Source organism: Theropithecus gelada, chromosome 6, assembly GCF_003255815.1.
Source record: "Theropithecus gelada isolate Dixy chromosome 6, Tgel_1.0, whole genome shotgun sequence".
Lineage (NCBI taxonomy): Eukaryota > Metazoa > Chordata > Mammalia > Primates > Cercopithecidae > Theropithecus > Theropithecus gelada.
Genome location: NC_037673.1, coordinates 139,213,718 through 139,226,276, shown reverse-complemented (window position 1 = coordinate 139,226,276; position 12,559 = coordinate 139,213,718). Strand labels below are relative to the sequence as shown.

At 41.9% G+C, this 12,559-nt stretch overlaps 1 protein-coding gene across 3 annotated transcripts in view; it reads right to left on the bottom strand.

The window, feature by feature from the left end:
• ARHGAP26 (Rho GTPase activating protein 26) overlaps positions 1-12,559 on the bottom strand; it is a 460,108-nt gene that overhangs the window by 298,472 nt on the left and 149,077 nt on the right. For all 3 annotated transcript variants that reach the window (XM_025387513.1, XM_025387515.1, XM_025387514.1), the window contains exon 11: positions 1,983-2,061. In XM_025387513.1, the coding sequence (XP_025243298.1) occupies positions 1,983-2,061 (79 nt within the window). The remainder of the gene's footprint in view (positions 1-1,982; positions 2,062-12,559) is intronic.

Sequence of the window (12,559 nt, the reverse complement as noted above, 5' to 3'; positions counted from 1 at the left end):
GGAACTCCAGCTTATCCAGGGCAGGGGGAGAGATGGTAGTGGGTTTGGGGTTTTTTTGTTGTTGTAATTTGGCTTTTTTTGCCCATACCAAGAAGAGAATGCCATACAGGATTGTTCTTCCTGGGCATTTCCTTCCCTCTGAGTTGAAGAATCCTTCCAGGGAGGGAGTGAAAGTACTGTAAAAATGAACTGAGAATTCTTAGAAGGCAATTTGAAATTTTACCTCCATTAAAGATGAAAACTCAGTATGTCTAGGATTAGACATGGGTCAAATTCTAGCTTTGCCACTAGGATGGAGACTGCCAACTATTCACAGTATCCTTTCTCCTCTTCTTCTCTGAAATAACAACACGCCCAGGGTCCTGGCAGGGCCCATGACTGCCTATGTACAGCCTAGGTTTCCCAGCCTGCTCTGCAGGTAGATGTGGCTGTACCATTATGTTTGAGCCAATGGAAGTGTCGTGTGCATCTTCTGGGTCCTTCAAAATGCTTTCATCCTCATTTTCTGGCTGGAAAATGGCAATGACTGGAGCAATGTGGGAAGCCGTGGGCTGAGGATAGCAGAATGACCCTACTAGACATGGACTCCTCCCTTCTCGGCTCTAAGAGAGAAATACACTTATCTATCTTACATAAACCACTGTACTTCGGAGTCTCTCTGTTATAGCAACCTAGCCTGTACCCCACTAATACAGCCATTTACTATCTGTGCGACTTGGGGCAAGTTATTTAACCTGTCTAAGCCTCAGTTTCCTCATCTATAAAATGGAATCACAGCACTTATTTCATTAAGTGCTAAGAGAAATAAACAGGTTAAGAGATGTAATGTGCTCAGTCCTGTGCCTAACAAGCAAAAAAGCGTGCTCAACAAATAGTAGATAATGCTAGCAAAAAGAAAGATCTACTTGGGAAGCTTCTTTCAAAGGCCTTTGACATCAAGCAGCTATTGTGCCCATAAAGCCTCAAAGGTAGAAATGTGTATCTGGTTTTGAGGGTTCGTATTCAGAGACAATCAGAGCTATCTTATATTTTAGCCCAGGAGAAGAATTAAGATTAAACAATGCTTAATTATAGTTTAGCAAACTGTGTCTAAATCATTATTTATTTAAATCTTTAAGAGACCTTGCTCTGTATATTATTAAATGTCATACAATACTAGCTATTTCTTTATGCTTAGTTGACTGCGTCGCAAGTTTGTATAAAATATGGCTGAGTAGAAAGGTACATAACTATGTTGCCAGACCACCTCACCAAGGTAAGCTGAGAAAGAGACACACAAATCAGCTGGCATTATCCAGCTTGATGCAAAGAGTTCTATAGTCAGTGGAGCCCATGGCCTACTTCTTCCTTGCACACATTTCCTCCCTTTGGTGTAAGCATCAATTATTGGCCCTCTGGCATTGTAGATTCTTTTTCTCTTTTGTTGGTGGCACGTGGTTAGACTGTACTCTTACGATTTCTGCAACCTTGAGATTTGCTGACTAATAGAGTTGAGATCCTTGGAACTAAGATAAGACGACTACAATGATTCCAGGGCTCTTACGGATTTTACACGTCACAAGATGCGGAACAACTATGAGATTACATCACCCAGCTGAGGCCAGCATTGCTGAAATAGCAGCAGGGATCATATTACCAGGCTCACCTCCCTCCATCCACCCTGATAATGTCCCACTGCTTATAAGGGGAGGTAAGTTACTATGGGAGGCTGAACCAGAAGTCAGTGATAAAAGATGGGAGTTCTGGTGTAATTCTATGCAGAAGCCATGCCTTAGGACAGAGAGGTCAAAGCTCAGGAACTATATCTATACAGAAGCAATATCAATATTCACAAACATAAACCTAGGAATAAAAAACCACCTCCAGTACATTGGTTTCAAGAACCCAAGGCTTTAGAACAACAGCAAAAATCACTGCACTAGGGAAGCAACAAACAACTCAGGGCCTTCATTCTTGCTGTACTTCCCTGAATTGTTACTTACAGGTTCCCGGCCATCCATGGCTTCCATCCAGAGCCTCCGGTCCTCTTCCGACAACGCTTGCATGGTGATAACTCCTGGCCTGCAGAGAAAGGAGGGACATGGATATGAAACCAGTGCCACATGTACAGAGATTGGTGAAGGCGAATCTTAAACATCCACTCAAAAGAGTCAGTGGTTGCTAGGGTTAACGACACAAAGAGGGGTACAACCCTCGGCTTTACTAAGCTACCTTCTAGTCTCAGAAAAGATGGCCCAAATTCCTCTCAGTCAGCCCATCTCCCTCAGAGAGGCAGAAACACAGAAGATACGACCCTATTTTACAGGTAAGGGACATAGAGGAGTTAAGTGGTTCCTTTAGACACTGTTCAATTCCTTGAAATCTTATTCATTTCGAGACCTCAGAATGCTTAACAGAGTATGATACTCACAGTAGAAATGCAATAAATGTTTGTGGAAGTGAATGGAATTACTGGACTCAAGACAAAAAAGAGGAGAAAACATCCAAGCTGGAGGCATGCTTGTCTCCTAATATCTAGTCCACTGCTTCTAAATTGCTTCAGACACGGAGAAGTTTTATGGTGGTCATCATCTTGGTAGTTATGATTAAATATGCACAGTCTTTTTAAAAAATGAATACTTAATCATGTCAGGTGCTAAGTGCTTTACATGCATGAGATCATTTCACTCACTGAAATCGGCTTGCTCCCTAAACCTGAGCACAAGCCCTCCAGAAGACATGCACACAATATCAAATGGGTTTTGTTCAGTTCCCATCACAAATGGTACTCCACAAGAAAAAGAGACTGTGAGATAAAAATGACCTTGGGAGAAGAGGCTGAAAGCCCTCTACGCTCATTAAAGCAGGAGTTATTCATTTAGGGTGAAGATAAATCCCAGAATGTCCCCAAACCACCTCCTCCTCTCCCTCAAATGTATGTGGATTTTTCTGTAGAAACAATTCAAATTGTCCGTCAAATTCTCAGAGAGAACTGCAACCCTCAAAAAGTTAAGAATTGCTAGTTAAAAACCATCCTCTTTAAAATTTGAGACAGCCTAAAAAGGAGGAAGAAGTCCACTGAGCAAGAACTAAAGTCTGATTCCTGTCTGAGTGCACAAACACTGCGAATGATCATACAACAATACGGTATGAAAACTACAAAGGCTGAGCAACACCCTTAGCAGCACAAGCCTGGGCCCCATAAGCACCCAAGCTTGCTCATTCTCACCCGCCCATCATCTCCGCTTCTGGCTTATAGCTATAGTTCCAATGAATATGCTAAACCTATTTGTTTAACATAATTTAAAAGTCACATTTGATTCTTTTCATTAATCATCCCTCAACATCCCCTTAAAAAAAACTTTAGAGCTGTGGGCATGTAAATACAGATGGGTTGGGGATACAAGGGGCATGGGGTAGGGGTGTGAATGTGTGAGGGTATAAACGTGTGTGGGGTCGAGAGAGACAGACAGAGAGGGAAAGCATGCAAACAAGCAAGAGAAGGGAGTGAGAGAACAAGCAAGAGACAGAAAGGGGAGTGGGGGTGTGTGTGGGTGAGAGGAGGGGTGGGCAGCTAGACAGGCGGGCGTGTTGATGACGGTGGAACACTGATCCCAAGAGGATGGTCATTCCCATGAAGGTCACACTGGGACTGGCACCATAATACAAAGATAACTCAGAGGATGGAATAACTCGTCTCTCCATGAGCACCTTCCAGGACTCTCCCTCCTATTCTCAGAAATTCTCATTCTCAGACCCAACCAAGTGCCCACTTCCCACCATCAGCCCATTCAGTGTGCCAGAGTCAGTGGGTATCTGCAGACAGCTGACAGTGGTGGCTCCACAGAACTGACTCTGTGGCTTGAGGGCACGATGGACTGATTCTACCCTTCCACCTTTCTCTAAAGACCAAGTACGACATCTTAATAGCTTTGAAACAAAAAGCCTCTGCAGCTACTGTCTATTGCAGAACTCTCAAGTCCCCGGTTCTGGGTCTTTCAGTGTTGCTGCAGGTGCTGCTTCTGTACCACCTGCTTCAGAATCAGACATTCCCTTAACATGGAGACTCCAGCCCAACCCCACTCCACTCAATCTGAACTGGGCTGTGCCTGGGAACTTGGATTTTAACCAACTCCCCAGGTGATCTTGGTGCAGAGTTAAGTTTGAGGCCCACACCCTGGGCTGTCCACTCCATCCCCACTCTTTTCCTTCCTGTTCCCCTTGCCCTAGAGTGCAAAGTTACCCTCCTTTCTGCAGTGAGGTCAAGGAGCCAACATGTCTCTAGTTCGTTTCCTGCTAGTGGCCCACCAGCAAACAGTGAGATCACAAGAGCTGTCTGCATACTACGGTCTCAGGGGTTCACAGATATTACATCAACTTCATGGCACACAGTGTGAGATTTCCACCCAGAGCCACAAAGAGGAAGTTCGACAACCTCAGAGGCTGTGAAGGGTGGGCCACTCGGCCTTGGTAACCAGGAAAGTCAACAGGATTTGTTTTCATTCCAAGAAGAAACATCAAAATACAAGTTCTTTTCCACATGTAGTCTTGTTCCCTTTTGCAGGGGGAGTGGGGTAGGGGACGGATGCACATGTCTTGCATGTGAATTTCCAAGAACAAAGGTAAAAAGGGTGAACTATCTTTATTCTGGAGTAAAACCGTAACTTTCTTTCCATATTTACCTTCCTCATCCCTACTAATAACTATCCCTCAAAACAAAATAAAACAAGCAAAACCCTCAACGACCCTCCACTTTGCAGGTCAGTCCCTATAAACTAGCATACTTTGAGACCTGCTCTTACAGGATGTCAATTTAGTTCATGTTTGAAATGCATGTGGTTCTTCACAGCAAAAAAATGGGCAGGGCTGGGGAGACAGAGGAGAGAGAGATTAAAAGTAGGAGGATAGGTCGGGCGCAGTGGCCAATGCCTGTAATCCCAGCACCTTGGGAGGCCGATATGGGTGGATCACGAGGTCAAGAGATCAAGACAATCCTGACCAACACAGTGAAACCCCATCTCTACTAAAAAATACAAAAATTAGCTGGGCATGGTGGCACATGCCTGTAGTCCCAGTTACTCGGGAGGCTGAGGCAGGAGAATCGCTTGAACCCGGGAGGTGGAGGTTGCAGTGAGCCGAGATCACGCCACTGCACTCCAGCCTGGCGACAGGGCGAGACTCCGTCTCAAAATAAAAAAAGTAGGAGGATAATATGGAATGAGGAAGGGAACATATAAAACAATGAAAGAGAAATGGAGTAAATGATCAGAGCTCTTTTTACCTCTACAAAGAATTGTGAGCCTATTAGACTCAATACAATAAAAGAACAGTAGTAAGTATAACCCAGCAGTATGTGCCAGTTGCTGTGCTAAGCACTGTATATAAATTAATTCACCTAATCTTCACAGCTACATCATGAGAAAAGTATATTCTTACTACTCTCCTTTAGCAGATGAGAAAACCAAGGCTCAGAGAGGTTAAGTATCTTGTCCACAATTACAGAGCTGCCAAGATACAGAGCCAGGATGTGAACACAAGCATTCCAACCCTTAACTCTTGTGCATAATGCCATGGCAAATGTGATGGCACCATAGCCCCCAGAAAGCTCATATTGACCACCCAAGTCCTCTGGTGTCAAAATCAGCCTCGCACTTCTGCAAGTGCCTTAGTGAGCTCCTGTATGGGATTAAATAAGATTGAATGATAAAGAGCTCTGTAAAAACCTAACGTGCTTCATAAATATGAGGGCTTACAACACTACTCTAGGCGAACAGCTAATCCAAAACAAGAATCCAACAGCATCCAGAGTAACTGGGGCTTACTTTCTATAGCAGTGGACCTCCATGTTTTATCTGTCTTAAAAATACTCAAGAGATGGAAAGGCAATTAGCTTTTCTTAAAAAAGAACACAAAAAGTCATAATCATAAAGAAAACATATTGAAAAATTGGACTTCACCAAAATGAAGAACTTACACTCATCGAAAGATGAATTTAATTACTTATTACTTTTATTTTAAAAAAAGTCAAACCAGAGTGAGAGAAGATATTTGTAATATCTATCTCCTACAAGACTCATATCCAGAATATGTAAAGAATGCCTAAAAATAAATAAGAAAAAATGAACCACCCAATACAATAAATACTTGAATAAGCACTTCATAAAAGAGGACATCCAAATGGCCAATAAGGCTAAGAAACAGAGCCCAAACTGATTACTTATCAGGGAAATGTGATTAAAACCACAATGAGATATAACAAGCACCCTCCTGAATAGAGGGCATTAAAAGGCCACCAATAACCAGTACTGGCAAAAAATGTAGAGTAACTGGGACTCTCATACATCGCTGGTGGGAGAATAAGTTAATGGAACTACTTTGGCAATATCTGCTAGAACTAAACATGCACCTACCCTATGACCTAGCAATTATACCTCTACATATATACTCAAGAGAATTGAGTACATATGTCCACCAAAAAGTACATTCAAGAATACCTGCAGTTTTATTTAGAATAGCCAAAAATTGCAAAAATAACAACAAATAAATACTCATTGATAAATGGATAAACTGTTGTATATTTGAACAATGGGACACCATACAACAATTTTTTTAAAAAGAATCAACCACTGCTACATGCAACAACATGAATGAATCTCAGAGATGTAACGATGAGGGAAAGAAGCCAGACACAAAAGATTATGTGACTGTGTGACTCCACTTCTATGATGTTCAAATACTTGCAAAATTCATCTATGGCAACAGAAGTCAGAAGAGCGATTTTTTTTTTTTTTTGAAAAAGAGATATGGGCAACAACTGAAAAGTGGCACAAGGGTATCTCCTGGAGTGACAGAAACATTCTATATCTTCATCTGGGTGGTTACACAGTTGTGTGTGTATAAAAAGTTATTAAAATACAGACTTTGGATTCATGCATTTTACTGTGATTACACCTCAGTAAAAATTGTTTTAAATACCCAAGAGCTATGACTTCTCATCAATAACTTAGGCTCACTAGTTATTCTGATTCTAGTGCTTCCTAGATGTATAACCATGGCAGACTAGCAACTGAACTATTCTGTGCTACTCTTATTACCTATGTTTTAAAGAACAGTAGTATAGAGCAGTTCAATTACTTGTCTCCCAGCGTTATCACGATTACACCTCAGTGCATGCTGGGAAGGTTACATGAGAAGTGTGTGCGGCATTTCAAAGTGTCAGGCACACGGTGAATGCTCCAAAAATTAGTTGTAATCACAGGGGCAGGTAGAGGTGGGGTGAACGGGAACAGGATGGTAAATACGGGGTAGGGTTAAAATTACCGCTGCAGACGGGCAGGTGTGTATAGTTTCAAAAGGAAAAGAAACAACCCACAGGTGCTAATGACGTGTGTGATTCCCACTCCCAACATGCTCATATACAGCACTGAAATTCATGCCTCTACCACAAAGCACACAGGGCTGAGGGCTGAAGGGACACACCTGCGCTGACATAATGGCCATTTCCTTTTTCCTCCTGAGTAACGCAACAAAGCAGCCTGCCACTCCCTTTTAAAATTTACATCTGATAACTAACAAGAACAGAGAAGGGGTCTTTGGCAAATTCTAAAAAATCTGTCAAGGAGCTCCCTCCACCCGCCAGATGAGAGAAGGAGCAAATGACTTAAAAATCCTCTGTAGAGCTCAACCCTGAGAATCAATTTAAAATACAGCACTTCCTTTTCACTCTGAATATGTCCTTAGTGCTATATCTGGATCTGCTTGAGAATCATGAACAAGGATCTGGAATTTTCTCTAAGCTGGCACCTCACCTCTCACACTGTAGGAGCCATGGAGAAAATAGCTCTCCATCTACCACAGGGCAAGTTGCTACCCAACACCATATTTCCTCCAACCCTGGCCCTCAAAAACAGCCCATGGAAAGAAATATATGGTTTAGCAACACATTCAGGATCCTGGGACCACTGGCTATATCAACTCATAGCCTGCTCACCAGCCAAGAGCAAACAGAATCACAACCAGCCCCGATTCCAGGGTTACTCGACAGCTTTCCTACTCTAATCTTATTCCTGAATCTGAGTCAACAATAGTGATCTCAGTGGTTTGGCAATTTACCCACTTCCTATTGGACAAGGAAAAGCTAACTCCACCCCACTGAAACAAAAACACTCAGAATTTACCAGTACCGTTCTTTCTAAATCAACCTACAAAGATCTAGGGTTTATTCATTCATAAGACTACAAATCTTCTGTTGGCAAGAGTTCATTCCCCAACTTCCATCCACACTACTGTATATTTAAGGGTCAAATTCAAAGAAGACGAGCTGAGGCGCCCACAGGAACACACAATCTCAAAGCCTGTGTCTGAAACCTGCCCACTACACTTATATAGGAAGACAAAGGGGAATGATAAGGAAGGGAGCATGAGCTGCCATCTACTTGCAAGAAGAGTTTTGCAAGTGCCAGGGAGGGGAAGTGGTCCTTTGTTTCTGAAGTGCTACTGGGAAAATGAATTCCTAACAGTTCCTGGACAATGTAATGGTTCTGGTTCAGAAGAGCTTCATTTACACAAAGACATGGCCAAAGCCCTACAGAATAATATTGGAGAATGACACTTTTTCCATGTCTGTTTATGAGATTACAGACCCAAATGTCTGCAGAGACTAGGTAAGTAAGCAAAATGAGGGAAACTGGATAAGAAATTCTTTAATCCAAGGAAAACAGGCTTGGTCTTATGTTGCTCTTGGTTTTTTTCTTTTTCAGTTTTACTTTCAGATAGAAACAAAGAACAAAGAATTATCTCCCCTCTGGGGGAAAAACAACAATGCTAGTGCAAAGCAAAAACCTGTCACTTGTCTTCATGGGGGAGGTGGGCAACAGGGCATGGTGGGGACTATGGCAGAACAGACAGCACACACCCCACCTAAAGGAAGTATCTGTCATTCAGCTCAACCGGCAGCTGGCATGTGGGAAGGCATGATCAGCAATTAAAGATTTTTCCAGTTTTAAAATGTTGCCTCAAACACTATTCAAGCCAAACCACGCATGTCTGTGGACCACCAGTTTGCAACTTCTGTTGTCTGTGTCTGTCTTTCTCTGAATCTATCTGAACTCCAACCCAGGTCATCATTGCATGTTATAAAGACATCCACCTCATGCATTAATACCAACAATGAAGGATGCCTGTCTATATTCTTGATTCACCTTACAGTCAAACTCAGGAGAGTATCTCCAGGTTATCCACAAAGGAGGAACTTGAGCTACTTCCTTTTTTCTTCCAATACTCAAGGACCCAGTGCCATCACTGCAAGGCAACGGTAATCTACTATTTGGAGACAGAATGTATGAATCTGCACTACTATGTGTGCTCTGATGTAATAAACCATTGGGGTCCTTCTGCAAGGCCTTTGTGCATGAGAAGAATTCATAATATGCCATGATAATATGGGTGTGGTACAGGTGAGAGACAGAGAAAGTAAGAAACCAGAAGGTGCTGCAACTGGCAGCCCCCAAACCACAGGCAGATTTACTGAGTGTTTATTATGTGCTAACCACTGTGCTAAGGACTTTACTTGTATTATCATTCATTCTTCACAATAACTGTATGAAGTAGACACTACCATTATTTCTCTTTCTAAAAGTGAAAAGACTGAGACTCACATAAGTTACTTGCATAATGTCACACCACTAGTAAGTGCCAAAGCCTGCACTTGAACCCAGGTGTGCCTGAATCTAGAGCAAAGCCCAAACTTGAAGGACAATGTTGCACTGCCCCCCTGTGCATGTAGCATACATGTCCTGGGATCCAGGAAGACCAGCACCTTAAGGGGAGGAAGAAAGAAAGGAAGGAGGGAAGGAGAGTTGGAGAGAGGGAGGGAGGGAGGAAGCAAGGGTTAACCCTCTAAGAAGTTTTTGGAAGTAGTTTCTAATCAATTATTTAGAAACGATCTGATCCTCCCAGCACTTTGGGAGGCAGAGGCAGGTGGATCATGAGGTCAGGAGATCGAGACTATCCTGGCTAACATGCTGAAACCCCATCTCTACTAAAAATACAAAAAAAAAAAAAAAAGGTAGCCAGGTGCAGTAGCAGGAGCCTGTAGTCCCAGCTACTTGGGAGACTGAGGCAGGAGAATGGCATGAACCTGGGAGGCAGAGCTTGCAGTGAGTGGAGATCACACCACTGCACTCCAGCCTGGGTGCAGAGCAAGACTCAAGAAAGAGGAGAGCAGGGGAGGGGAGTGGAGGGGAGGGGAGGGGAGGGGAGAGAGGGAGGGAGGGAGAGAGAGAGAGAGAGAGAGAGAGAGAGAGAGAGAGGAAGAAAGGAAGGAAGGAAGGAAGGAAGGAAGGAAGGAAGGAAGGAAGGAAGGAAGGAAGGAAGGGAGGGAGGGAGGGATGAAGGGAGGGAAAGAAAAGAAAGAAAAGAAAGGAAGGAAGGAAGGAAGGAAGGAAGGAAGGAAGGAAGGAAGGAAGGAAGGAAGGAAGGAAGGAAGGAAGGAACTGATCCTAATAAATGAATGAATCATAACCTATTAAAGCCTGCAACCTTGGTATTTTTAGAGGAATGTTCCTAAAACAATTAGGATCATAGCAATAATAACAGTCTAAAAAGTAGGTATCACCAACCACATCAGATAAGTTCTTATATTTTTATGAGAGATGGAAGTCGTAAAACATCGGGAAGCCCAAAGACATCTTTGGCATATTAAATTGCATGGCTCTTAAATGCAACAGATATTGACTGAGTGCCTATTATGTGCTAGTCATGATGCTGGGCATCAGGGACATAGAAGCAAGCAAATGTTAACACACTGCACAAGGACAAGGCATTATTCACTGATGGGATGAATGAGACTCAAGGAGAATGCAAATACCTATTACTACTATTGATAACAAACTATGAAAATACAGCTTCTGTGTCATGTATTTTTTTTTCATTTTTACTATTCTATCTCACAATCAACAGAAATGTACATAAGTGGAATGTATTGGTTGAATTGTTTCTTCTATCCAGAATTATGAAATAGGTAATTTTTGGTTTTGATTTTAAAAAGACAAACTCATCTTATATTTAAAAATTGGTAAATAAACTGGTATACTCAACCAATGAAACTCCATATTTCATCATGCAGACTAAAGAGTAAAAATACGGTTGCCTCAATCACCCTCCCAATCAAGTCCATTAACCACCATATCTCATTCTTTGTTAAACCAGAATCAAACAGCAAACAGGCATGCTCTCATTTAATTGAAAGAAAAAAAAAAAACTCAATGACAAGTTCAAACTACATGAATTCTAAGATTCTAAGAACTTCTCCAGTAACTTATTTTACAGAACAGCCAAAAAGCAATTCAGAAACTATGGTATCTTCCCCCAACTCAAGTCATGGAAGTCAGAGTCATATAATACCCTCTGAGGAAGGAAAACGCCATTTCCTGCCTGAAATGTCAATGGCATTGAGACCAGCACTCTAATCCGACCAGCAGGAAGGCAAAATCAAATATTATTTCAAACAAGGGGTGAGAAGGGGAGGGAGGGGAAGTTTGAAACCAGGAAAAATGGATTCATGTGTTGCAAAAGATAAAGGCACATTGCACCAGGAGGGAAAAGTAGGACTGCCAGGTTCTCAGCACACACAGGACAGTGAAATCACTCATCTTTTCTGCACCATCCTAAACAAGCCATTCCTAAAGCAAAGAGCCTGGCACTTTAGTTCAAAGAGTCAGGTAAAGGGTAACGTTTAAACAGAGGCCCAACTAACTGAGCATGTTTGTTTTTGCAAGAAAATGGGTATGAACAATTTGTGATGAAAGGGTGGGAGGAAGGAATTTCTAGAGAAAGAATGAGTCATTTAGGATACTCTTCTTCCTTTAAGGAATAATACTCACATGATTTTTTTTTTTTTCTACAGAAAACACACACACACACACAGTCTTCTGTCAACGTATACAAGGTGTAGATAGGACAGCTAATTTTCAACTGCACCTTCTAATAGTTACTAATACATACACAAAACTGCCATCTAGAGGTTGAATGTTGAAACAAAGTGTTACATAAGATTATCTTTTTTGGAAAACACATAATCTCACAGTCACACAATTTCACAAAGACACGCAAATGCATGCACAAACACCACTTACTAAGCTAGAAGAAACAATATTATTTTAATTTAAAATTAATATAGTTTCTTCTTGAGGCCACAAATTGGAAAGAGAGGGCATAAAACTTTATCTTTTATATGAAGTATGTATCAATAAGAGGTTATCACATAAACAGTTTGAAAATGTAATCTTACCCTAGTAGGCCCTTTGCACATATACCCTGAATGCACCTGTATTTTCTCTCAGCTTATAGATAACTTGAAAACTTATGACACTACAGGAAAAGAGCACCATTAAGACAAAAAGCAGGCTCACAGGAATATCCACCCAAAGCTAAGGTTCACCATCACAACAATAGAGTCCCAGGGTTTAGGGCATAGAAAAAAATTCAACAGCCATGTTTTCAGACATAGGACTCCATCAGAGGGGAATATTAGTGTGTTCTACCTTCAGAAAAAATCCTGCAATGTAGTGATAATTCACCC